The 26967-nt window shown below is 40.1% G+C and overlaps 3 protein-coding genes across 5 annotated transcripts; 1 reads left to right on the forward strand and 2 right to left on the reverse strand.

Moving 5' to 3' along the window:
* The first annotated feature begins 366 nt into the window (after positions 1-366).
* On the forward strand, positions 367-4697 carry mpnd (MPN domain containing). The gene is made up of 13 exons (XM_055164705.1): positions 367-894; positions 1270-1472; positions 1548-1769; positions 1840-1939; positions 2078-2156; positions 2237-2333; positions 2409-2481; positions 2575-2651; positions 3387-3555; positions 3648-3718; positions 3797-3886; positions 3987-4079; positions 4163-4697. Exons 1-13 carry the CDS (start codon positions 879-881, stop codon positions 4247-4249), a joined length of 1377 nt encoding a protein of 458 aa, XP_055020680.1. The 5' UTR covers positions 367-878; the 3' UTR covers positions 4250-4697.
* Positions 4698-4764: 67 nt separating this feature from the next.
* On the reverse strand, positions 4765-13847 carry sh3gl1b (SH3-domain GRB2-like 1b). Of its 3 annotated transcripts, none has more exons than XM_055164706.1 (10): positions 13515-13847; positions 11273-11341; positions 11078-11150; positions 10853-10996; positions 10527-10660; positions 9959-10117; positions 8605-8708; positions 8149-8282; positions 7520-7567; positions 4765-6705 (listed from the first exon to the last, which is right to left on the reverse strand). In XM_055164706.1, the coding sequence occupies exons 1-10, from the start codon at positions 13557-13559 to the stop codon at positions 6512-6514; spliced, it is 1104 nt and encodes a 367-aa protein (XP_055020681.1). In that variant the 5' UTR covers positions 13560-13847; the 3' UTR covers positions 4765-6511. The 3 variants fall into 3 exon arrangements, with proteins under 3 accessions (XP_055020681.1, XP_055020682.1, XP_020795677.1); XM_055164707.1 differs by lacking the exon at positions 13515-13847 and adding an exon at positions 11460-11710; XM_020940018.2 differs by lacking the exon at positions 7520-7567 and having other exon boundaries at positions 13515-13841.
* A 1827-nt stretch (positions 13848-15674) lies between these two features.
* On the reverse strand, positions 15675-25757 carry rorca (RAR-related orphan receptor C a). The gene is made up of 10 exons (XM_020940076.2): positions 25406-25757; positions 20874-20959; positions 20644-20785; positions 20107-20547; positions 19905-20026; positions 19663-19795; positions 19087-19194; positions 18858-18968; positions 18625-18737; positions 15675-18550 (listed from the first exon to the last, which is right to left on the reverse strand). The coding sequence occupies exons 1-10, from the start codon at positions 25410-25412 to the stop codon at positions 18389-18391; spliced, it is 1425 nt and encodes a 474-aa protein (XP_020795735.1). The 5' UTR covers positions 25413-25757; the 3' UTR covers positions 15675-18388.
* Between the last annotated feature and the right edge of the window lie 1210 nt (positions 25758-26967).

The raw sequence follows: 26967 nt of genomic DNA on the forward strand, positions 1-26967 counted from the left end.
GCAAAGCAAATGGAGACACTGGTCACGAGACACTAGGCTTATGAAATTAAAAAATGGGCCTGGCTGGGCTTATAAGAACATTACCTTATAATAAACTGTGAAAAATTTTAAATGAAACAATAAAAGCAGCCTGTCTACCACCAAATCTTCAGCTTTATAGTGTAGCTGCTTAGGGAGGTGAAGTCCGAGATTTTTTCTGTATATCGCCTCCAAGTGTATTCCAAACGTAATTACAGTTTACGGGCCAGCCCTCTGCTGGAGGCTCTCTGCAATTGCCTTCTTTTTTCTGGAAATAAAGAAGAAACATCACGGAGTGGAGAAGAAAAGCTGTACCCCGTGTTATTTTTTACGGGCTCGTGCTGTTCTAAACGTTTTCTATTAAGATCCCCTCTTCACTTTTCCTGAAGCCAAACCTCGGTTATCCTTGTGCTTTTTCACCTTGAGTCAAACCATGGTAGAACCCAGACACATCGAAACACTTGAGGTTTGTGGGGGGAGATGGTGATTGTTACAAATACAATACGCTTTAATGTCCTCACACAATGTTTTGTTGTCGAAAACATTGGTACACTGAGACGCGTGTGCGTTTTTGGTAACGTGTGCCATGATAATGGAAGATAACGCGTATGGCACGTCAAAAGAACACAAGCAGAGTGACAAGGACGAGGAGAGAGAGAGAAAGGGGAGGGGAACTGACATTAAAGCAACACAACAAGGAAACTACACTGCGGAGCCAGACGCCTTCATTTCTGTTTTTGAATAATAGCCCGAGCACTGGCAAAGTGTGGTCGACGTGTGAAGCTGCCCAATTCTCGCACAGCCTCAAGTGGCCCGGAAAGAACCTCTTTTGACCGGGTTGGATTTAAAGGCGCTCGCTGATGTCCGCAGATATGGGTGAGAATAATGAAAGAGACTCATAATAGTGATAGTAGTGACTTAAACACAAGGAGCAGGCCTGTTCTGGCCGAGCCCCATTGAAGCGTCAAACAAAAGACCAACCAGAGCATCGCGCTAATTAAAGAAATGACACTTTTGTCTAGTATTAAGAGTAGCCCTTTTCAGTAAAGGGGGTGAACATCTTCGTTGTGAAGGTATTACCCAGCTGCTATTAATGCGCACCATGACGGCATGATGATGTCCAATAGACATTTACTACTATAGAGATGAATAAGCTATGCATGAAACCAAAATGCTGTCTCAAAAGTTTCATAAAAAGTTCACAGAAGAACTGCAGTTGTACTAAACCCTATGGCACATGGTGTATTTCAGGTTCGGAGCGCCCCTGCTCGCCACAGGTGGTGGAGGATGGAGGAGAGGAGGATGAGGAGGAGCTGAGTGGAGGAGAGGAGGCAGACCTGCGCTCCAGTATGGGCCGAGGGTCTCTGCTCACACGAAGAGGCATCACCCTCAGGGTCCTGCTGAAAGACGGCCTGGTGGAGCCTGGAGAGGGTGTCCTGACTATTCATTATCTGGTAAGAGCTGAACACAGAGGCCTGTGTGGACTGTCAGTAGTCTGAGTAAAACTATGTTCTCATTTTGTTTTAAAGGGAAAAAACTTTTCAGGGGACCTCCTGACTGACGGGAAGATCCGTTGGGTGGAAACAGGACAGACCTTTAACTCTCCAAGTGCGTGGGCCACACATTGTAAGCGACTTGTGAATCCAGCCAAGAAGTCGGGCTGTGGCTGGGCTTCAGTGCGCTACAGAGGACAAAAGCTGGTCCAATACAAAACCACATGGCTGCACAAGTACCAACCCAGTGCCGACATGGTGAGAGGCTGTAGTTTATGAAGTATCAAAGTAAATATGACAATGATAATGCTAACCCTGTGTGTGGTAGAGCCTGGTAAGTGAGGAAGAGGATGATGAAGATGAAGAGGAGGGAAAGACAGCTGTACAGACTGATGACAAGAACAAAAACAACAAACCTGGACTACATGGTAAGCATACACAGGTGTATTTCATGTGTTAATGTGAACATTTACTTTTACCAAAGTGCTTTGAATGCCTTGAAGGTGGAAAAGTGCTGTATACGAATGTGACCATTCACCATTTATCATTTACCATCACCATTTCAGATGTGACAGCCTCCAGGAAGACTGACAGAGAGAGGATTCCTGTCAGATATTGCACCTTAGGCACCAGAGACGCAACCAGGTATTGTCTATATTCTGTTCAATATCTTCTGTGAAGTGGAGTAAATTTAGATGATGAAAATCCCAAACCTGTGCGCACAGAGACCCACACACTCTGGTGGAGCTATCTGCATTTTCAGCCATCAACCGGTTCCAGCCTTTCAATGTAGCTGTGTCCAGTAATGTCCTGCTGCTAATGGTAACACCAAAGATCAATGAACATTCACTGCTTTTCTAATTCCTATATGTAACTAATGCGCATTGTGTGAGTTAGGACTTCCATTGTCACTTGACTACCAGCGAGGTGGTGGGATACCTTGGGGGAAGATGGGACACTAACACACAATGTATGTAGATATTAGACTTAGATATAGTTTTTCTTAACTTAATATAAATACAATGAGAACTGTTCAGCCCTAATGCTCTTGTTTTGGTTTTAGTGTTGACAGTTTTAAGGGCTTTTCCATGTCGAACCAGACTGGCAGATAAAGAAAGTGCTTCTGCTGTGGAGGAGGAGGTAACACACAGATGGATACTGTAGACTTTGGGTGCATTCACACTTGCACATCACCACATCTCAACTGGCCCTAAACAAGGACTAATTCTGGAATTAAACTTGGAGAAGAACAGGTCCAAGTCTGCATTAGGACTCAGTTTGGGCTGAAATGAGGTGAAGTGTGGACCTTAGACTGTATAAATAAATGGACATAGCTAACACACCAGCTGCTGTGTTCCAAATAGGAAGTTAGCATGGAGGTGCTTCTGGCTCCTTCTGACTCTGGTTACCATTGACTTACATTGGAATATTAAGGCCTCTCTCTCTGTGAGCCTCGACATTTGGTCTTAAAATGTTCGTATTAACCTACTCTGCATGATCCTGGTGCTTTTATTTTTCGCAATTTTGTCCGTTCTACTAAACTATTCCTAAAATAGAGCTTGGCTCCAAACTTATGGATGACGTGACACTCGCTTAGTCCACTTCTTTATGCAGTCTATGGTGTGAATGCACCCCAAAAAACATGATGACTGACACTGGTGTTTCAGATTATTTGAGTCACAGTTGTTTACACTACTGAAATTCAAATAAAAAATATTTTACGTCTTTCCCTCTGTATATTACAGTAAATCTATTTAAGAATCAATGAAATATGGGCACCTGTTTTATGCTAATATAGAACGTTATTACAGTTACAGTCACTATAGACATTATTATGTTTCATAAAGTGTACATATGACATGTATGATGTTGCAGATTTGTCAAAACCTATTTATGCGTGGGCTGTCCTTGGTGGGGTGGTACCACAGTCATCCACGGGGTCCAGCCCTGCCCTCGCTCCAGGACATCGACTCTCAAATGGACCACCAGCTCAGACTGCAGGGCTCCAATAATGGCTTCCAGCCCTGCCTGGGCATCATCTGTGGTGAGCACCTTAGTAAAAGTATAGTACACAGTTACAGTATTTATTATTAACATTGATTTATTGTAATAATTCATGAATATTTGTTGAATCAGGCCCATATTACCATGGTAACCAAGGTGTAGCATCCACAATAACCCCCTTCTGGGTTGTACCTCCACCTGAGGTAATACCTACATTCTCATATACTTACTTTTATAATAGGACATTTTATTCACTTTTTCCTTTCTCATTTTCATTTTAGCAACGTCCCAATGATTATGGAATCCCAGTAGCTGTTGAAGTCACATATGTACAGGACAACTTCCTCACCAGTGACGTCTTGAATGAAATGGTGCTTCTATAGACCATTATCTAATACCATTATCTAAAAACTAACACTAATATAATGTTTAATCTCAGTGGGTGACTGCATGTCTGTTTTTGTTGCACAGATGCTGCTTGTTGACTACTACAGGGCAGCACCTGACCTGGTTCAGTTTAACCAGTTCTGGTGTCCTGATACAACAATGATGGACAAGATTAAGGTGAGACACTCAGTAGAAACATATCAACATCCTGCAATGTATTTTAGTCTTGATTATAAACATTTGCTTACTGTGTTTTTCAGGGCTCCTTAAGTTGCCATGCCCCCAAAGACCAGGCCTACTCTCAGATACTAGAACATGTATACAGTCAGCTCAATCACATCCAATGAGTGTGCAGTGTGTACATGAAACACAGCACTACTTACTACTCTGAGACTGAGATGCCCAAACGTATAAAAGTGCATAAGCTAAAGTTGACTTTACCTGGACCTATGTGCTGCCTGCGCTTGCATCCTGCTGTAGAAGCACATATTACATGTTTATGAACAGTATCACATTTGAGTGAAGTGACTGCCTTTACTGTGGGGTATTGTAGCACTATAGGTATGGTAGGCACAGATGTATTGTGAGATGATGTTGTTCATGTGGAAAGATGTTATGTGTTAACTGTAGTAGATTGTGCTGCTGCCTGGTCACATGACAGTCCTGTTATTTAGGACTATGGCTTCCTCTTGACCTTTACTGTTATTTACTGTAGATGATGTAATGAAATGCCTTAAGACTGCTGTTTGATGAACCAATAAGCATTAAATATTTACACTGGAATTTAATACAAAAGATTATAATTGTAATTTACATATATCATACATTTTTAAAACAAAAAAAAAAACAAAGACAAAACCACTTACAGGTATTTTTCTTTATTTAAAGTAGGGCACAGGGGCATGAAAAGACAAGACAAACTACAAATATCTAGATACTAAACAATGTATTGTGGTTAAAGTTTGTACTCATAACAAAAGTAAAAAGACACATTTAAAATGTATTATATTGGACAACATGCAAAGATTAATTTGAGAGGTTTAAGGTATTTATATAAAAAATAATACTATATATAGAGCCAACTTGCCTATGCCAAAAGAGCACTTAAGACTGGAGAAACACCTATATTCAACCCTTAAAGAAAGGGACATTTAATACATGTATTAAACTCTGATTAGAATCTACTGCTCAATCTCACACAGAAATACCTTAGACTATGGCTGTAGTGTAGTAAATGTACAGAGAAAACAAACACATGCATTCTGTCTAGTCCATGTGTAAGTCAAAGGAAATGTCTGCCCATTAATTATAAAATTTTGGTTTGTTGGTGAAAATACAATTTTCTCCTTTTCCACAGAAGGCACAGAAACAAGCATGCTTAACACACTCTGTTCTCCCACATTTCCCTGAACTTTGTAAAAGTACTGACTGTTGAGCAGATGTAAACATGAGACAATGAGCCAACTACACAGGTGGTGGTGTGGAGTGTTGGGAACAGTTAAAACAGTGGCCACAAACTGAACTTAACCACTGTAAATCACAGTAAAGGATTTGACCCACTATGACTCACTGACAAAAATGTCTTCAAAGTGCACAAGACATGTTTGGTAAGACTGACTGGAAGAGTTGCCTCTGGGTATCTCCCTTTTACTCCAGACATTCCCATCTTAAACACACAGGCAGGGACTGGGGATTGCATCCTAAACTAGAAGCCAAATGTTGTTCTACAGAAACTACACTGCTCAGTTTGACTTTTTCTAAATCAATGAGTCAGACAAAAGGCCAACAATCAGACAGAGCTGCTGCCTGCAGAGCTCGTCTTTTCAAGCAATAAGTCAGCTGACCAAATAGGTTAGGTCAAAAGATCAGGACAGAGCAGAGAAATATGAAATACGGCTGTGTATAGAGTTTGAAACAGGCACACTTAATTGCGATTACATTTCATACAAACTTTTTGGCTCACTCAGCTCTATTAAAAAGATAAGAATAGACTACAGTCTAATGTGAAAGTCTAGACAACAAACAGACATCTGCCAAGGTGCAAGGTTTGTGTTACTTTGGTGCCGATGTGGAGTCAGTCGTTCAAACACTCAGCAATCTCATCTAGACAAAGGTGCAAATTACGTTTCCCCAAGAAGAACGGTTCCACAACAAAGCGGAGATCACAGATCCAATACTGAACACTAAAACATCTCATGCATCATCATCCTCAACTGCACACCGTAGACACAGACAACAAAGAGAGGAGGAGCATTTTGACAGGAAATGTGATTTCAGCTTTAAAAAAGCTGTTCTAAAATAAGCCAGCAGATGTCACTAAGAGCTGAACTTGAGCCCCTCAAACCATGTACTCTTCAGCGGTATTAAAAATGATTCTGTCTAATTCTGACTGTTTAATGCTGACTGGTTTACTCCTAAATACTATGGACAGTGGAGCACATTTGCAGAAATGTGTTACGAAATGTTCAATCTCAATAGATCGCTTCCTTTTAATAGTCTTTGTTCATTTAATTTGCCATCAGTCTTTAAACTTGTAATAAAGCAGATGAAAACTGTGCTGGTGGATGATGATGTTGAAAATCATATGTAAACTCTAAACTACCGTAGCCCTAATGGGGCAGTGGAACCAGCACCTCCACATAGTTGAGTGGGAAGAATCCTGACTGGCCGTTGAGCATGCCCTCATACCAGTTCTCGTCGATCTGATTGGTTAGAATAATAATGTCTCCTTCGCGAAAGCCCAGCTCACCATCATTCTCTGGGTCAAAGTCGTAAAGGGCTTTACAGCTCGGCTGTTCTGGAGCTGGAGGCAAAGAAAAATCAAAAAAAGTTTTCAACGGCACTTATAAAACAATGATATTGTTAAGATATTCTCTATGATGATCACGACACATTCAAAGAGAAGTGATTAAAACTAAAAGCTCTGACTCAGTGAGCTACAGAGTCACTCAGTAACATGACTGTTCAAGACTCCCTCCTACATGTAGAAAATGAGTTACTGCTGATAGTGATGAACAAAAGTATAGCTTTATAGACATGTTGCTTAATTCTTGTTGGTCATATATGTGTTAGTAAAGCACTGCTGCCAGCAGTAACAGTTAACTGCTACATTTCACTACTTGTGTGTGTTTCCTTTATGTGGCAGTTGGTGACCTCAGATACATGCGCTGAGGGGAGTGAGGCTGTCACACAAACTGGGCTTTTTGTCTCGTAACAATTTTCTCTTTGTGTCTCACTGTCCTCAAAGCCTCCACAGAAACACTATAGAATCACTGAGCACGTCTAATCTTCAATCACAGTGTATCATTTCAACACAAACAAAAACATTTGAAAATATATTTTTAGTGAATCAATGTAGAAATTCAGTAAACAAAAAAATATGGAAGATGTTAATGTAATGTACATTTGCAGAAATGTATTTTGAACTTTAACGCTTCCTAATATGTTATAAGCACACACTGGTATTTATACACGGCATGCAGAGTTAAGAGTAATAATTAAAAGTAAGTAAAAGTAAAAGAGCCAAGCCTGCAATGCAAAGCCAGATTGTGCATTATACCAGAAGCAGTGACCACAGACAACAAGTGTTACAAAAGACCTCACACTGTGTGACTCACACAATCTGGGTTTCCGAAAAGAAAATCTGTCCAAGTGCAATGACGCCTCTGAAGTGTCATAGAGGAGAGGAGTAGGTCAGAGGGAGAGAGCCAACCAGCTCACAGGGAAAACACACTCACATGTTCCTGTGCTTTGAGCGGACATAATATTGGTTTGCATACATTACCTAAAGGCTGATCCTAACTATCCTCATTATTATTTGTTTAGTCTAAATGAACTAATATCTTAACTGTAAATCATGTTGTTGATCTAACTCGATTCCCCAGAGAGAAAAAAGATTAAACATGGTGCGAGACTCAAACACGAAAATCTTGATGTCAGTGCATGCTGTCACTGATTATATGCACTTTTTTTTAACAATGGCCACATTTGACCTAAGCCTTTAAATATGTTCATAAAATGCTATTTCAAAGTGAACAGCCAGAGACTTTGTTCTCCAAATACATCATGTTGATAATTTTGGTGCAGTGGCATGACATAACATGCCAGGTATGAAAAACATGTTATCTACACTCAGTCACTGTTTATAGCGGTATATGCCAGCCACTCATTAGTTCCATGTATTGTATTGTAGTTTTTACAGTCTAGACTCTAGAGTCTATCTCAATACATAATACGTAAACAATACCTGAGTTCCGTGAAGGTGGTGCAGCCATAGAAGAGGTGTATCCTCCATTTGAATGACTGTTGTCCCCAAAGTCATACACAGGTTTAGGTTTAGGAGTGTATTCACGTCTGGGCCTCGACTGAGCCTCTGTCACCCTGTTCAAATGACAGAAGAACAAGAATAAACTGAGCAACTTCCGACTGGTCCAAATTTGATTTGTCAGCGTGCCCCATTGTCCAAGTACCCCTTTGAGAAACAGGAAGCTATGAAACATATTAATACGGAGAAAGTTGGTTGAGCACATCCTACAAACCATACCTTTAAATGTTTTAACATGTTCTTTTGCCAGTTTTGTAGACAATTCTATTTGTGAACAATTGAAAAGTTGCCAGAATGTTACTTGCACCTATCTGAAACTTTCTGAGCATGGTAACTTGACCAAACAAGGGTGTGCATGGGATTGGTGTTTGGCTGCACCTGTCCTGGAGCTTGCTGTAAAGATCCTCCAGCACCTGCACGGCCTCCCTGTGGTACTGCAGCTGAGACTCCACCAGAGAGGACAGCTGGCTCACCTGCTCGATCTGCACACACATACACACGCAATATGTTTCCATGCTTTGTAAAAACATTACATCCACTCACACTCATTTCCTGAACATTGATCCTAACTTAAACCACAATTTCTGCATACATAATTACAATAAATTTAATTAAACCTGCACACACGTGCGCACACACGTGCGCACACACGCACATACACACACAATTTCTGATCTCCCTGAAGCACAAGGTCCCAATGAAGCCTTGGGCTGGGACCGTTGAGTACTTGAATGGAAAGCCACTGGGAATACCAGAGACATGTACTACAATGCTAGATTAAAGGGTTACCAAGGGATAGGGTTACAGGTACAACAAAACTGGATAATTTCATGGTAGACCTCTAAAAACGCACCCTAGACCAGGGTAAGTTCCCAATAAGATAAGAAAAGAAATCTTTGATAAAATCAGATGAGAATCCTGCTGCTGTGGGCCAAAGGAATGGCCTGTGTGCACAGAAAGGGAGTGCAGAAGAGACATAAAGGAGTAAAAAATACTTGATTAATGTGCATAGTCTTTCACATGAACGTGCACAAGTTTTCTAAAGGGGATCACAGAAAGCATGTTTAATTATTATTGTTTAATTATACTGTATGCGTTACATTATGTATACAATTCTACACTACAATGTAACTATGCAAATTTATGTGAGACTTTGTAATTCAGAACATGACCTGAAATGTCAGCTACTTAAAACAGGCGCTGAAGTGGGACTGCAATGTAAACCGTTGTTGTGCCCTTGGGCAAGACATCTCATATGAGTGTGCATTTGTGAGAGTGAATGGATGGGTATTGGATGGAAATAAGCCCATTAGCCCATTACAATTATACCCACAAACAGGTGCAAAAGTCAACAACACACAAGGTCATTCTCAACTACTCCTTTGGTAAACTAACACTTGATAGGAAAGGCTCCAAGAGCACTAAGCCCTTGGCTTACTATGAGAAGCCCGACATGACCTTTTTCATTTGACAAAATCTAGCTCTATATAACTCAGTATAGAATGTTATTATTTTTCCTGTTTGTGACAAGGCCTATAATCTAGTGAAGATGTTTCATAGTTTATGTTTATACTAACTTGCATTATGGATGTGAGTTAGGTACATTATACTTTGTTTTTAATATGCACTATTCCATAAATAAATAAATTAAAATACGTTGGCTGTTTATAAATGTATAACTTGTGTGACCTTAAAAGCTCAGGTCTGGTCAGGGTGGTGGGCTTGCACTCACATCAGTCTCCAGGAGGTTGTACATGCTCGTCTGGGCCACTTCCTTTGACTCGTGAAACTTCTCCAAAGCCTGCTGGATCTCCTCGTCAGGGATCTTCCCCAGGCGCTTCTTTTTGTAGTCGTAGTCGAGCCGCCTGCCCTCCAGCTTCTTAAGATGGTGCTGAAATCACAAGGGCTCATTTCTTTAGATTAGACCTAAACTAAAACCTAAGACAATTCATTATTTAAGTTCAAGTAAATCATGGAGGACCAGACTAAACAAAACCAGGCAAAAGTCAGGTACAACTCTTATTTCCTACAATTAGAAGTGCAAAAAACTTAATCCAATAGTATAGGGCTAAGTATTTCAATTGGTTTAAGATTCTCAATTAGATTTGGTTTATTTTACAATCTTTAGATTATCAGTACCAGTTTACAGTGCACACTTAAAAAATTGGGAGTATCAACATTTGAAATATGATCTGATAAATATGAAGAAATAAATCACATACATTTCAGAATGTTGTTTGTAAATGTCTAATGTACTGCTTAATAAGTATCTATTTAGTATGTATAAAGTTGGCATGTACCTGTATCTCTCGGAGATCCTTATCACACAGGCCTTGTAAAGGATCAATAAAGTTCTGTTTGACGTCGATGTCGAGAGAGTCTTTGACCTCTGCCAGCCTCTTCATGGCCTCTCCCACATCCACCAGCGCTCCACCTGCCACACACACAGCTCATCAAATATACATTTATCACTCTATCCTTCTATAAACGCTGGTCATGAGGCTACTTAAACTGTTGCTTTAGTGAGGTCTGGAGCAATAAATTATTAAGATCACTCACTCATCCTTAATTATAAACACTATATCATAACAAGCTGCTGGATGGTGGAGATCTATCATAAACAAACCAAAGTTAGTGTCCTCTCCCAGCTCCCGTCCGTATTTGGTCATGCACTCCCCAAGCAAGCCCTCAGCCTGGGGGTACCCCGGGTTCTTCACCTGACCACGGATCTTGGACACGGTGTTCAACATGGACAGCTTGGCCCTGGAGGCTGCAAAATATTATACACAATTACATGTTTTTATGAAGAGCAAACAAGTGATTAAGTTTATAATTAAAGTTGCCGTCTCACCTGGATTGGGCTGAAGGTACTCCGAGGTTTTTGAGATGACATCTACTACTGCTTTACTTGTCACATCTACTTTCTGTGTACCACAAAGATTGAGGTCATGTTGCATTCATCAGTGCATGAATTATAATGGTGTTTTTCAAATAAAGGACAGATATTTATTTTTAACAAATGTATTTAAGCATTGGTGTCTCTTACCCGTTCCAAGTCTTTGAATTCCTCATCGAGTTTTGTTCCTTCTGCACCACCCACTTTCTCACTCACCATCTGAAAATAAAGACAATTGAAATGGAACATTATAATGTGTCCCTCAGTCGTCAGTGTTTTTCACTTGTATTTGAAACTGCGCTGAAACACTCCATTTCCCAATAAAAAGATGTCTCACATGCAGTTAACTCCACAGGAAGGTAGTGAGTTCTCCAGTGATTCTCCTGCTTTATTGATAGCTGCTAGAGACTAACAACATGGCTGATATTATGCAATCACTTGTGCTAGCGCCATAAACTATTTCTTCTGCTCCCTGTTTATGCCAAACAGACACAACATATAAACAGATGCATGCATTTCCGCTCATGGGGCACTATTTCATTCACATTATTAGTTTTGTAAAAGTTTAGACTTAATGTTAACAACAAATGTTAAATGCCACACGAATATTATGTGTTCAAAGTTACATTGCACATTGTCCTCTGAATGGTGTGGGGCCTTCAAATACAGTTGGTGAATCTTTGCTGAATTCAGAAAACACATGAGAGAGGCCTTGAGGGATTCATAACAAGCCAAGTACAGAATAGAAGCGACACTCAAGTCTGCCCTTCATTTTGACTCTAGAAAGATACAACCCTGATTCTATCTACTAAAATAACAGGATCTCACTTTGTATTACATTTGTATTATCTTAAACACACACAGATTATACCCAAAAGTATGTCTTACTTGACATAAAAGCTGAGACACTAAATATCCTAACAAATCCAACAATTCATTTAGGTATAAACAGGGTATAAAACTACACAACAAGATGAGTCAAGAGCAGCTGTTTCTTTCAACATAATTACTAGGTTGAAGGCTATTGAGCTTTAATTAGAGAATATAAAAGAGACACACACTTGATATAAAAAAAAAAAAATCAATTCAGACTTATATTTAACATAATATTCACAGTTTAGAGTTCATTTTGATTGTAATGGAAAAAAATGGTAATGTTGTTTCTGATCGGTTAGTGACCTCCCCTCGCAGTGTAGGAAATTAGTCACAGAGTGGCTTTAACAGGATTATCTGGACATGTAACCAAATGAACTTCTGTGATTTTGTAGAAGTAAAAGTTTTACTATAAATCCTCAGTGTAAGACAAAAAGTACACATCCTTTCTATCTGTTTAACAGCCAACTTGTTGTCTGGCCAAAGTGTAGAAAATCGGAGCTATGTCCAGTGTTATTGACTCAGAGTTTTGGCAAGAAACAGCAACTGCATTGCAGAGGGGAGAGCAGGGGAGAAGTGCCACCACTCCTGCAGTTAGAGTCATATTCTGATTTTGTTGTAGACCATTCATCTGCCTGTACGCACCACATGAGCCTGTCCCACTGTATCTGTCAGCACCACTCTTCCTGACATGGCTTTTTTTTTTACATGTTCACAACCAGGAATCGCAGTGTTCCTAACAGGAAGCTTGGGCAAAAACCAAATGTCTTTCCTGCTTAGATCAGCAGGAGAAGGGGGAAAGAAAGAATCTACCCTTCCCCGCCCATAAGCAGACCTGCTGAAATTAAAAACATTCACTGGCACACGTAGCTTCAAGGATGTTTACTGGATTAATACCTTTGTTATAGTTTTACTACTGTTGCTCTTGGAAGACGTAATACTATGATCATCACAAGAAAATATTTACATATCAAACTTAAATCAAAAAAATTATAATAGTTTGCACAATATACAACATTTTCCATAGAAACACAAAAGTAACTAGCTAGCGATACACGCTTTGCAATTTAAATTACCTAAATATAAACTAAATTAGAGCAAGATTGTATTGTGTGATAAGAAAACAAAACAAAAAGCAGTTCAAAAGTTACTCAGCGTTTTTTCCACTGTAACTTCACGTTAACGTTAGCTAAAAACAACATATAAAAGACAATCTGTAAACTTTATTCTAATGTTATATAAAATTATCCAACGTTAACAATAAAGTCACAACAAAACTCTTAAGTGGGGCAACGATAAATCAACAGCACAGAGCTAACTAAATGTAACGGAGTACAATGTATCCTGAACACACCAGTAAGTACTGCAAGTCCCCTGTGTGCACATGTTTGCAGGATTTATGTTTTATTATGTCGAAGTAACTGTGTACTGCAAACCGTTAGCTGATCAGGCTAGTCGATGCTAACCGCTAACGACAGTAGTGACACTGGCTAACGAAAAGAAAAAAAGTTTTGCAAACCTGACTGGCTTTATAAAACTGTTTCCTCAACCCCGCTACAGACATCTTGAAGTCCAGCAGTGATCAGCCTCCAATCAAGCAGACTGCAGCACACGATGAGTAAAGAAATGAGAGTTAAAGTTTAGGAAAAGGCCCAGAGCAGCAGCAGCAGCAGGAGCAGAAGAGTGGACGGGTTATCGCAGGACTGAGGAGAAGAGCAGAGAGTCTGGTCCCGGGACACGCCACTGACCACGGCCACGTATCTGCCCTGTCTAACTATTTGCCGCTGCAACACTTTCACTGCAACACCGCTGATAATCCTTCCCAAACTGAAATATCTCACACAAGAGACGCTTTTAGTTTGTAAGTGTATTAAATTTAAACACATCACTCAAATTAAAACCCTTTTTTTGACTTGAGAGATAAAAATTTTAAGATATGTTGGTGCACACTGCTCCCTGCTGGATACAAAATATACAGCATGTGTACATTTTCCACTGCACTGTGAACGAGTCAGAAAAATAATAAATAAATTAGGGTTGGGGAAAAAATAAAAAAATAATAATAAAAAAAATAAAAATAATAAATAAATAAATAAAAATAAATAATAATAATAATAATAATAATAATAATAATAATAATAATAATAATAATAATAATCGCATTAATCGCATGAGCTCGAGTGCGATGAATTAAAAAGCAGCAAGTAACGCACTTCTATTGGAAATGTAAATGAAAGAGCCATACATTTGTTGTGCCCTCAGAGCCTTCAAGGTATTCAGTAAAGGCTCAAGGAAAAAATATTTGTGCTACTAATATATTTTTTCAATATTTTTTATTCAGTGAGTAATAAACACTACTACTAGTAATAATTTCTAGATAATTGTTATAAACGTGGACTGATATTTCCAAAGGTTAAAAGGTTAAAATAATGGAATGAAATGGGACCAATCTAAATTTTTCTTCCAGTGGTATCTGGGTAAATCAGTGACTCCCCCTGCAGGCTCTGAACTAAAGAAATTGACAGTTGTTTTAGCCAATCATATTTCATTGAGTTATGGGCGGGATCATATCACGAAATCTTCCGAGCCTTCAGCGAATACCCTGTAAAAGTATTATGTAAGTGAGACCGCAGCGACGAAAACTACACTGGACGCCTCTATTTGGACGCTTCAGGGGCAAGAGCCCGCGGCTCGCGGCCCGGCCGGAGCCGGAGCCCGCAGCCGGGCCGAGCGCACGGCCCACGGAGGCTTGGACACGGTGCATCTCACGTGGTCAGAAAAAAGTGAAAGATGTGTAAAGAAGAGACATCAAACTTAAAGAAACTCTCGCTTTGGACTTTTTCAAAATAAAGGCCAATGAGCAACAGACGTTTACAATAAAAATAAATAATAAAAACTGCGTTAACGGCGTTAAAATAATTGTCGGTGATAATGAATTAATTAGTTAACGCAAAATTAACGCGTTAACGTGCCCGGCCCTAAAATAAATAAATAAATAAATATTTACTACAGTATAATATACATGCTGATATTGTTTATTATTGTGTATCATGTTAAAATAGTGTTTCCCACAGGTTTATAGCCGAGTGAGGCTATATCCATATTTGAATAATTTTATTTAATACAATTTATAGAAAACTTATATCACCTATTTCCTTTGCTCTGATTACAAATTACAGTATGTCAATGGAAATACTATAAGCATAAAGTAGGCCCGATAATGTGTTTATTTTTATAGGCAAATGGGAGTGTGGGTTCTGCTACCTGCATTTGTAATTCATTTTATCTTGTTATTTGTGTAGAATAAATTCTGAACATTAATTATTTTTAGAGATCAAAGGTTTTCTCGAAAAAACATGCATTCTTACTTTGAACAGGAATGTCTAGTCTTCACAGCTCTGACTTATAACTATGCATTAACTGATTGTCTCCATATAAAAGAGTAAGAGGTGCTTAAGCTTAAAGTGCTAACGACACGACAGGTTTTCTCATTTTTCTAATTGTTACCTGGCTTGGTGGGATATTACCTGTGGTAAATATGTTTTCATAGACAAGCAGGTAGCCTTCTCTTCACCAGGAAAAGTTACATAATGCACTTGAAAATTAATAATTAATAAATAATAAGTAAATGAATTTAGCAGTAGAATATTTGGGTACATAATAAAAAATATAGCCCAAATAAATGTGTATTTTGCTTTATTGTAAAAAGGTCTTTATTATTACATTCTTCAATCCACATTATAACACCATTGTGCAATAACACTTGACTGTGTAAAGACCTTCTCAGGCTTTATATCCATGACATATAAATTATTTTTTATTAAAAATCTATTTTGATTCAATAATATTAATAAACTTACTGAACATACTGAACATATCATAGAGAAGGATCATCACAAAAAGAAAGTTTAAAGGATACATGTTTAAAAACACTCTTTAAAAAAAATAGAATTACATCTCTCCAAGACAAAAAAGGACACTAAACCGATGAGAAAATGATAGTACATAAAAAGGACAAAATGAGAAGCAAAAGATCACAACAAAGCCAACACAAATTCAGAGATTATAATCTTTATAGTTATTTTGTTACATTTATTTGTAGCCTAATTCATCTATGACTCAAAAAAGAGAAAGACATTTGCAATAAAGATATTAGACAAAGGTAAAATCTTTGATACTTCTGTAATTAAACATTCACAAGAACATACTGTACACAGTGATCAAGGTTTAAGGTCTTCTATGTTGGTGCAAGGTGTCTAGTAACAGCAGACACTAGGACGAGAGCCCAGCTATCTCCCTGAGTGACGCGAACTGTGTGCGCAACAGCTCCCTGACTGCTCCGGGGCTGCTTCAACTATAGGCTACTTCTGTTTTAAAATGACATTCTTGGATCCAATGCACATATATTGCACATTTTTACAATCCTGTGCCACAATGAAATGGGCATTTATCAACATGTTAGCTGTTTATTTGGTACAAAAAATAGAGTTGTCTCTTTTGTGAGTTGAACTGTGCGTATTTGCTGGAGTGTATGACTTTAACTGTGTGACACTGAAACAATGGGAAAGACCCAAAACGTATGGCAAACAGCACTGTCCCAGCAGTGCAAAGCAACCCTGTCTAAAAAAACAAACACCGAAGTAGATACCCACTACCACGATTGTCAGCATTTAGAGGTATACATTAAACAAATGCTGCTGTTTTACTGCCCATGTTCAGAACACAATTTCTATGTGCACTCTGTCGCCCCAGAGACCGTGCCTCACATAGATCTATATCTAAATAGGGCTTTCTGGACCCAAAGGCATCAACTGTTCTCAAATGACAGATGAGCAGACAAAATGTCATCCTTGGATCAAGAGCATTTAAAAAAAATGTCTTGAGTCATTTAGACATATACCGCTTAAATGCATTTCAGTTTACCTGTCACTGACCTGACAACTAAATGTTTTTTTTCAAGAACCAGATATACTAACTCAGGGGGGTAGCTGTTGGCTCTGTCAACCCTTTGCTGAGCTATGTAGTGTTGAAAAGGTGAGGTAGTAAGGGAGTGGGGAAAAAGGAGAAGAGCTCCTATCTTCCAGTCGGTCAGATGACCCTCTCACTGTGTCACAGAGCACTCGGAACATGTACAATCTTACTCTTCCATGTCAGTAAAATGTCCTTTTAATTTTTGCACCAAACTCCCAGTTCAGTCCTTTGAAGGTGCTGCTCCAGGCTCAGGGCTGACGTTTTTACAGTTTCTCCCTGAGAGCACATCCACCCCACAGTGGTCACTTCCCAGCATCTCGTTCAAAATTGTCCACCTCCTGAGTGACACCAGCTTTTCACAGATGGTACTTTAAGTAGAAACCTGTACATCTGTGAGGGTTGACAGTTTTGGATTCGATAAAGGACTTTTAAGTGCTAATTAACTCTTTCAAATTATATCAGTTCCTGGAAGTCCAGATAATGGACTGACAGCACAGGCACTATGTACTTTTGAACTTTCTCCGTACTCACTAAATATCTTGGTTTTGGAAACAAGTTTTTCCTTACAAAAAGCTAATATTTATGTCCATGTTTAAAATGCATGGTTCATTCTACGATTCTATGTGGTGACATTTTAAAGGGTTAAGGTCATTTGGACTGAGGTCATTGATTGCATAAAAGAATTAAGAGCTAACTTTCAGTAAATTAGTATCTGAGGATGTGCTAGCAAAAATATCTACAAATATCAGCATAAGTGCTAGGTTTGTGCTGTGTGTGCAAGAGCTTGTCAACAGGGCCGAGGACACTGCCCATCACAGTTTTAAAAACTATTTCTGCTGATGAGTTTGATCATGGTCCCTTTCAACAGTTTGTTCATAAAACTGCAACATCTGGGCTACTCTGTATTACAGATCTCTAATGATCTGGTTTACTCCACTGAGACTAGCAGCGTAGCAGCACATCTAAGAAAAAGAAGGTGAGGTTTCTAAGGATGTACATTCTACTTCAAGCTTAGGAACGGCAAAGGGAAAGGGGGTACATTCAACAATAGCTTACAGGAACTTTGAGTAATACAGGTTACACTTTCTATAAAAGGAATTAAACTAATTAGAAGTTCAAATTCTTCTCATAGAAAAATAGTTTTGCCAGTTACAAATAATGTGTGCTACACATGACTTAGCTCATGGAGCCACGGCTGCAGTTGCTGTAGTGTTGTGTGACGTGGGCCAGCTGCAGGGCAGTGGTGCGGACTCCAGGCAGAGTTCACGGGTGAGAGGAGGAGTGTGTCTAAAGTGTAGCATGCACGATTGTCATTGAGCTGCTGGTTGATGTTTGCCTCAGCTGGTTGCCATGTTCACTCAGTATCACCTCCTTCACGTCAGTGAGTCAGTTCATATCAACCATGGCTAACTAGGCCTGGTGCTAACCCTCTGTGGAGTCTGGGAAAGGGATTTCACTGCCAAAGACCTCTCTGTACAAAGGAGGAAATGTGTAGGCAGTCTCAGGGTGGACCAGACGGAAAAACTCCAATTTGTCGATGTGGAGGTTACAAATGGACTTCATTATAGGGAGTTTAGAAACCATCTAGAAGACAAAGACTGGCATTAGCTTATGAATATAATCATTAAATACATCTCAAACTTCAGGATAAACTGTACCTTAGCAAGTTTGCCTTCTGATGAGCCCTCTTCCTGTAGACAGCGCTGCAGAGCCAGGTACACCTTCTCCTGCATCTTCTGTATCTTGTGTACATCTGTGAGCCACAGCCGATCTGAGAAAGTCAAATATTTTTCTTTGAGTTAAAATTTTTTTACAAAATATCTCTTCTATCTTCTATTAAAGACAACATTATATAAATATTGTATTCAGTATAATATATTTGAAGCAATACCTGGAGAAAGCAGCACAGCAGCACTGAACAGAGCCATCTCCTCCTCTGACATTTGTAAGCGACTCAGGCTCCTGGCCAAGTCAAACACTGAGGTGACCAGATCATCACAGCCTTCAAGGAATGAAAAGCACAGGCTATTCAAACACTATTTTATCACAGATGTGGTGTTGGCATGCATTGATTTGATTTATGAATGTGAACAGACAAAGATGCTGAGGTGTTGACTCACCAAGAGCTTTAAAAAGATGAGCTGTGGCAAACTTCCCATCAAAAAGCATTGTATTATTGATAGGGTTATAAGCCCGGCACATACGGATCAAAAGTACATCCATGCAGCCTGACAACAGACAATCATATTCAAATTCAGCAACGAACTCAGTTAAGTGCAGTTTCAAAACATGGTTTATCAAATATATTCAAATATATATGATTCATACAGCAATAAAAAACACCAGAAAATGGAACTCTAGCCATTAAGTTTTATTTAGAATGCATTGTGGAAACTTGATAACTGGTTCACAGAACATAATGGAATGATTTTTTCTGACCTTCATGTGTGTCAAAGACAAAGTTTCACACCCAGCTTGGATTTTATGTAATTAAGAAAAAAAATCACTATGACTGAGCTATTGAAATAAAGAGAGCTGTTTATGATGACAAATAGGCTATGACTAGAAAGACTTCTTTTTTGGTTGTGAGATGTTCCTTTTAATTTGGGATTATTTTCTGATAGGAGTGAATAAGCACATTGATTTAAAAAGTAGTCTGAGTGTACTATCAGTGTGGGAGATGCTGATGCACTGACCTGCTTTTAAAAGGATAATCTGATCATTTTGACAGAGGTCCATGAAGCCAGAGATGCGCTTTGCAAACTCCACCACATACTGGACTGCATTGGTAATGTGAATAGCACATTGTTGCCACATCGCCTCAGCTGACTGAAGGAAAAGGATAAGATGAATCATTTACTATTGTTATAACACCCATTGAATTAATCAGAATATTATTATTTCATTTCTAAAATAGTAAGAGTGCTTTCTCGGATACCTTGCTTTGAATGGACCGTGTCTCTTCTGGACTGTACAGGGTCCAGGCCATGCGTTTGAGCTCCTCTGTGCTGTACTGTCGCGTCTCAATGTGTGACTTCACCACATTCTGAGTTATGCGCTCTGAACAGAAAAAAAGATTATGGCCATTCCATATGCATTTATGTCACCCTGTAAGACAGTGTATTCCTTGATTTTCATACCTATTTCAATGAGAGGGCAGCCTTCAGGCAGTGGGTTGAGAATGGCATGTGAGAATAACCCAGAGTTGTGGAGCAGTTGGTATTCATGCTTGATGTTGTGGTTGGCCTCATTGAAGTCCAGGTTGGTCTGCTCTGGAGAGCTCTGGGAGGAGGAGCTGCTGCCCCCGCTGCCCCCCAGCATGTCCAGGTTACAGTAGTCGCCCCCGCCGTCTTCTGGTGTAAGCGGCAGGTCGAACAGCAGCCCCTCAGGCAGAGCACTGATGTCATCCAGGTCACTCAGGGCTGCACTGGAGCCCCGGCTGTAGGTGCGCCCGTGCACTGGCAGGTCCCTGCCTTCCTCACGAGCACCCATCCCCGCACACTCCTGAGACTGCTGGTGCCTCTGGACCTCCTCATACAGGCTGTCCCGCTGCTTCTTAGACATACGGCCAAATTTGACAGCTGTAGGAAAACAAGCATAACAGAGATTAGTTTACATGTCCTCATGTGGAATTGAGAAAAAAACTTGCATGCATGAGGGTTAGATATTGAACCGACCATCACGGCTCATGCCCAGGGCCAGGCACTTCTGCAGCCTGCAGTGCTGACAGCGGTTGCGGTTGGTCCGATCAATGAGACAGTTCCTCTGTCGAGAGCAGGAGTACATAGCATTGTTCTGCTGACTGCGGCGAAAGAAACCCTGACAAAAAAACAACAACACTGACATTAGAAACTAAGTACCATAATAGATTATTTTATTATCTAAAAGATACAAAGTGGACACTCACTTTGCAGCCTTCACAGGTGATGACGCCATAATGGATCCCTGATGATTTATCCCCACAAATCTTGCAGGGGATTACTTCTATTTGAGCTGAGAACAGAAAGAATAAAAAGAAACATTGAAACATAGATTAACATTATGAGCACAAAAACACTTACATCAGTTTGCAGTAGCGCAATGTGAGTAAACATGTCCTGTTTTTGCTCCATGTCTTGAATGCAATAAGTGTAAGAATCTTTCAATTGTATTTTTACAAGATCAAATGAGATGAGAATGAAAGCAAAGTAATATTTACTTTGAAGGAATTGCATAATTCCACTCTAATAAATCTAAAGTGGCCCAAGGCTGCCACAACAATGCAAGCTCAGAGCAGTGACTCAGTGGTCCATCTGAGCAAGGCTAAGATTTAGCTAACACTGTTGAGTGCAGTACAATGTAGGCCTCAGTAGTGCACAGATATGAAGTCTATGTGCCCACATTTGCACTGTTCATTGTGAAAGCCTGAACCGTCTTACCCAGGAACAGCCTGTTCTTTTCAGTATGTTGTTTATCTAAGTAGCTGGGCCTCCTCAAGCCCAGAATAGCAGCTCAATTGCATTAGCCAAGGCACAGGGTTATAAAGTTTCACGCTCTCTCCTACTTTAGCTCCGCCCCAGGAAGAGCTGTTCATTAGCAGGTTAACTAAGACACACTGGCACACTGAACCCTGAAGGCCCACAGATATGGCCTCCTTAGATGTGCTTACTGTGCAGGATGGGCACAAAATCTGATTTGAGCTTTGAGCTGAGAATCACTTGTGTTGCATCATGGGATATTAGGTAACCAGTAAATGGCAGCGATAGCTCTAACTGGCCTTCTCAGCGCGTCTCAGAAAATTGCTGTTTTGTGAGGGTTCTTTCATAAAGTGCTCGTCTAAGCAATCACATGAGTCACTGAGTGTGGGGGAAGGTGTGCGTCACTACGGTTACTGACCGACATTATCCCATGGATCCTGACTTTAGGATTCAATTTCCTCACACATTTGTCTTTTTGTGCCTCTGTGGTTTGCTTCTGAAAGCTAGAATTCCACTTGGCAATTGAAACACAGAGGATATAAATAAATTAAGGGCCACTGGAAAAAGCCTTTCTACGTGCTGCCTGGACCGCTCCCCCTCCCGCACCTCTCCCTGTGTTATATAACTGCTGTCTGGCCACATTCCATGAACACGCTCATTCAAAGGTGGTTGTCTTGGCAACTCCCAGAGCTCCTGCTCCACTGTTCTGCCTCTCCATTGGCCATTGCACAGAGTTACTTCGCCTGTGATTAGCCACCTCACCTGCCAGTCAGCTGAGTGGAGCAGCCAGGCCCCACAGAGTAGGAGCTGTTCCACTGACACACTTTTCTCACTCAGCAGCAGAGGGAGGTGCTTCATGGCAGACGCACAAGAAATACAATCTGCTTTTTAGGGAGGAACCAAATCTGACTCAGGCCTGTAAGTAAAGGCCGAGCCATAGCCTTTGTTTTGGATCAGAGCCATAACAATGTAAGGTGTGATAACTTAAATGGTAGCTTAAAGGTTATTACCTCACACGAGCACTTGTGTAACACCTGAATGTTTTTGTGAGCAGGCCTATACAGTAACACGCAGAGTAGAAACAGAAGTGTCTAATAGTGGCCCCTAGCATGTTGCTGCATGTCAACTATTTGAGTGAAATTTCATCTGTGCTTACGCGTCACCATAAATCTATTTTTACTCAGAGCAGTTGGCTGGACACATATGCTCCCACTGTTCTGGCTTGGTGGCAAACAAATATTGCACAACATGCACGGCAGTGTTTCATGTAAATAAGTTATTAGGTCCAATTCTGGACTTTCATGGTCATTCTGTAGCAGAATAAACAAAAACAATGACAATGATCAGTTACACACAATTTCATTACATTCTTGTTCATTACAAGAATCAATTTATCTAATATTGAAATCATGCAAAACATTATGATCCACCTGTCAGTGCTAACACTGACGGCACTGACAGCTTTAACAGTTGGAGACATATATAGTGAGCAGTTTAACAAACTTGAATTTGTGATGTAATCTATTTGAAGAAGCTCTGTCATGATCAGCACTTTTCATGTCTGTAAACTGTGTTATGGGACTTTGACCTCTCTTCCCAGCTAATCAAACACGGTCCAAGGTCCTATTTGCCTTGTGCTTTACATTTACCTGAAATACTGTGTACTTAACCTACATCTGACAGGGACTGCAGGCCTGTGTCTGTGTGCATACATTGTATATTGTGCAACATTGTGCAATAAAGGGCTTAGGCCATCAGATTGTTTCTTTTGTTATTATATGCAATATTCAATTTGTCTTATTTATACTCATGTTTAAGTGTGTAAGGGGCGGTAAAATAATTATTGGTAAATCCTTGTGCATTTTGAGAAATTTTAAATATTTTTATTGGACAAAATACTGACTGAGATTTCTTCACTCTTTCTATTCCTTTGACAAAATGAAATATATTGACTTGAACATGTGAAGCTGCTGCAGGACTGAGCCCATGTGGGCCTCTCAAACACAAGCAAAAGCAGAGAGAGGAATCTGGTTCTCAGCACGCACCTCTGCAGTGGAGCCCAGGGCTCTTCCAACCACAGCTCCTCTCAGTCACCTTGAGTTTAAATCTCAAGATGTCTGTTGTGACATTAATATCTTACTTATCTCTTTATATTCTAATATGACCAATCTGTCCTACATCAATAAATATTTTTAAAACAAGCAAAAAAAAAAAAAAAAAAAGAGTACAAATATGTGGACAGGAGATTGCAGATATAGTTGTGGTACCAATCAGTATTTTACAATGGCAAATCTTTTTTACATAGTGATGTGCAGAGAACTAAAGTCTCAGAGCAGAGAAAAAGAGTGGAATGTTGAGTTGAGCTGTCAGAGGGAAAGGGCACCTTGACACATACTGTATCTGACTGTGAACTTGCCCAAGGCTGCACAGTCGCAGAGCAGAGCACAGCTGTCCTGCAGAGCACAGCGGCCTCCTCTTTACAGCCAGACCTTTTGATCCTAGGCCCCATCTTATCAGGAGGCCCGCACATCTTGGGACTAAGTCCAACCACTCAAGTGCACCACAACATTTAACCTGTTTGAGCCAAAATGTGCCGTTTCACAAGAGCAATATGGACAACTCTGACAGACACTTATCAGGAAATTGATCCACAAAATGTTATGACAATGCTCATGTGGTTTCCCTTACATATAATATTTATACTTGTGATTACAGGGTGGAAACCAAATGGTGAATAATGCAGTATTATTATACAACAGTGGAGCTGGAGGGGCTCTGTGGTTGATGTAAGTAACCTTAGCTGACAGAGGAAACTGAGCTTAACTCAGGCCGGCTGTGGCTCATGGTTAAATGTAGGCTTGCTGTGCCCATATCCTGCTTGTCACAGCAGTGCATGAGTCTGACATCCTGACAGCACCAAACCAAGCAGATCAAATCAAACTCCCACTGCTGCTACCTTTTGCAAAATAAAAGGCCATTGGCCAATATATATTACTTATAGGCTACATCATTCTTATACAGACAGTAGCATTACAGAACAATGTCCTATGTGTGATGTAAACTTTGTTGACTTGAGATCCCCATGATGAGTGTACCTCATCAGTAGGCCTAATGACGACAGTACAGGCACATACACACATAGGCAGTAATCCTCATTGACAGAACTAGGTCAATGGAGCACCCCCCTCCCCTCACGCTGACCGTCACAGCGATGATGCTAAAAAACAAAAACACGTTGGCGTATCAGCTCCTCTCAAACAAACAAAAAAATAAAGCAAACAACAAGCCAGTGCTTCAGTAGGCTACTGTTGAGGACTAGAGTCTAAAACAGAGTCTAATCAGATGTGAACAAGAAGCTGCTGTCTACAGGCCTAGACTATTACAAAGTCAAAAATCTTGATCACAATGTGTAATGACTTATAACTTTGTTACTACAGAGGAATAGACCTAGTAAACACATCTTGATATCAGGGGTAAACGGTGCCGGGCAGCCGTGCGGACTGAGTGCTTTGACAGTCAGTCTGTGATTCATGCTCCCTCCTCCTCCCTCTGCTGTTTCTTACATAACTGAAGCCGCTCACCGGCGGAATAAAGCAACCGCAGCTACAACGCGTTCTTCTGTCGCTCGCTAAATCTCAACAAAAGCGCAATAAAAAAGGAAAATAATACACTTACAAACACTACAACTCGACAACATTAAAAGTTGCCAATATGAGACAGAGGAAAATGATGGGCCAAGTAGCTCAATTACATGGATTGAATCATAATCTAAACATCACTTTTGCATTTGTCAGCTATGTGTCGAAAAAACTCTGACTGATGAGCACAGTTAGAGTAAATATTATATAAATGTGTCTGCGCGTAAAAGGTTGTTTGTTGTGTGCGCACTTCGGACTTCGGTTTCAAAGAGGCGCCGCCACACCATAAAGTTTCCGCCCCTGAAAATAAATGTCAAAAGCAGATAATTCAAACAAACACTCACCTCTCATGTTGGCGCTAAAGTCTGACAAGTCTTCAAGTCATAAAAGTCCAAGTGGAAATTGAGCCAAAAAACACTGAAAGCAACGCAAACTTGCTCCACTCGGGAGCAGCTGAGAACTGTCACAACAGCTAATCCTCATATGGCTCTGGAGCAGTCCGTCGGAGGTGAAAACGCAGCTAAATGTTACTAAAGTGTAGTTAGGTGTGATCGCTGTGCTGGTGCAGTCCAAATACACGCTGTAGAGACAAGTGGGAGAAGTCAGAAAGCTGCGGTTCCTCGGCTCTTTGCTGCGCTCTGCTCCGTGGCTCGCTCTAACCTAGTTTCGGCGCGTGGACTACACATGATCCTCAGCCGCGGTCCGCCCGCCTCGTGCCCCGTGAGCTGCGCGCGCGCCCCCTCTGCGCGCTTTAAGGAGGAGCTCGCTCGCGTGCGTGGGAAAGTGTGGCAGTGTGTCAGTTCAGAGTGCCGGTCACACGCCGTGGGAAATGTATGCTTCAATCTAATGCACTGTTATATTTATGCACAATGCGTCTTCTTAGTAATTAACAGGCTATTGCATAGCATTTTTTTTTTTTTTAACGCATCTAATAAAAGAATCAGTATTGTTACTGGACAGAGGAAAACTATCAAGAACGAACTCAGGTATCATGTTTAGACATGCAACGACAGTTTTTATTATTTTAAGACTAAAATATACTTTTCAATTTGTCTCTATAGTAAGTTCATCTTCTGCACTGCAGGAGGGCAACTGTAGGCCTAAACAGCGCAATATGCCAGTGACATCTGCTATTATAAAATAGTGCAATCTAACTTTGATTGGGCTTTGTGAAATACAACCTATTGTGTAGGTCCTATAAACATGTTGTTATATAATGGACCCACAATGAATTACTAATTTACAGACCTCACACAAATGGCTGCTTACCATTTTCACTAACTTTTTTACCCATTAAATTTAACCGAATTAAGTTAGAATTGTATTGTAGTCTTTATATGCCTCCACATAACAGAGATAAAACAGCGATTACGTTTCATATAACCTTTGGACCAGGAAGAGGACATTACAGATTACTGGACAAGTCTACCTTCAAACATATTTGTCTTGTCATTGTAGAATTGTATTTACAAAAAACAAAACAAACAAAAAAACCTAGATCTTCTGACTGACCACTGTTTGTTTGGAGCTGAATTCAACATTGTAGAGTGTGTTATATCACTGGATTAACCAACACTAATCTCAGTGAGGGAATTAAACCGGAGTAGGCTACATCCTGTCACAATGTGTTTTTGTTGTGCTTCTCTTTCGTCTTACAAGTACTTTATCATAACTGTACTGCCATGTGTATTTTATATTATCATTATCATCTCACCACAAAGTACAGACAGCATTCCTTGAAAAGTTGAGTTCATTGCAGAGTACACACCCTTTTACTGTGCCAGAGAGCTTGTGCCAACCACGACTCAAACCAAAACAAAAAATCCTGCTGATGAAAATAACTGATTTGCAAGCGTGGGTAGGATGACGAACGTATCATGTAACTTAGGCGCAGTTATGAAATGAG

The sequence above is a fragment of the Boleophthalmus pectinirostris genome, unplaced genomic scaffold (assembly GCF_026225935.1).
Source record: "Boleophthalmus pectinirostris isolate CB_2022bp ecotype Guang Dong unplaced genomic scaffold, ASM2622593v1 HiC_scaffold_7, whole genome shotgun sequence".
Lineage (NCBI taxonomy): Eukaryota > Metazoa > Chordata > Actinopteri > Gobiiformes > Gobiidae > Boleophthalmus > Boleophthalmus pectinirostris.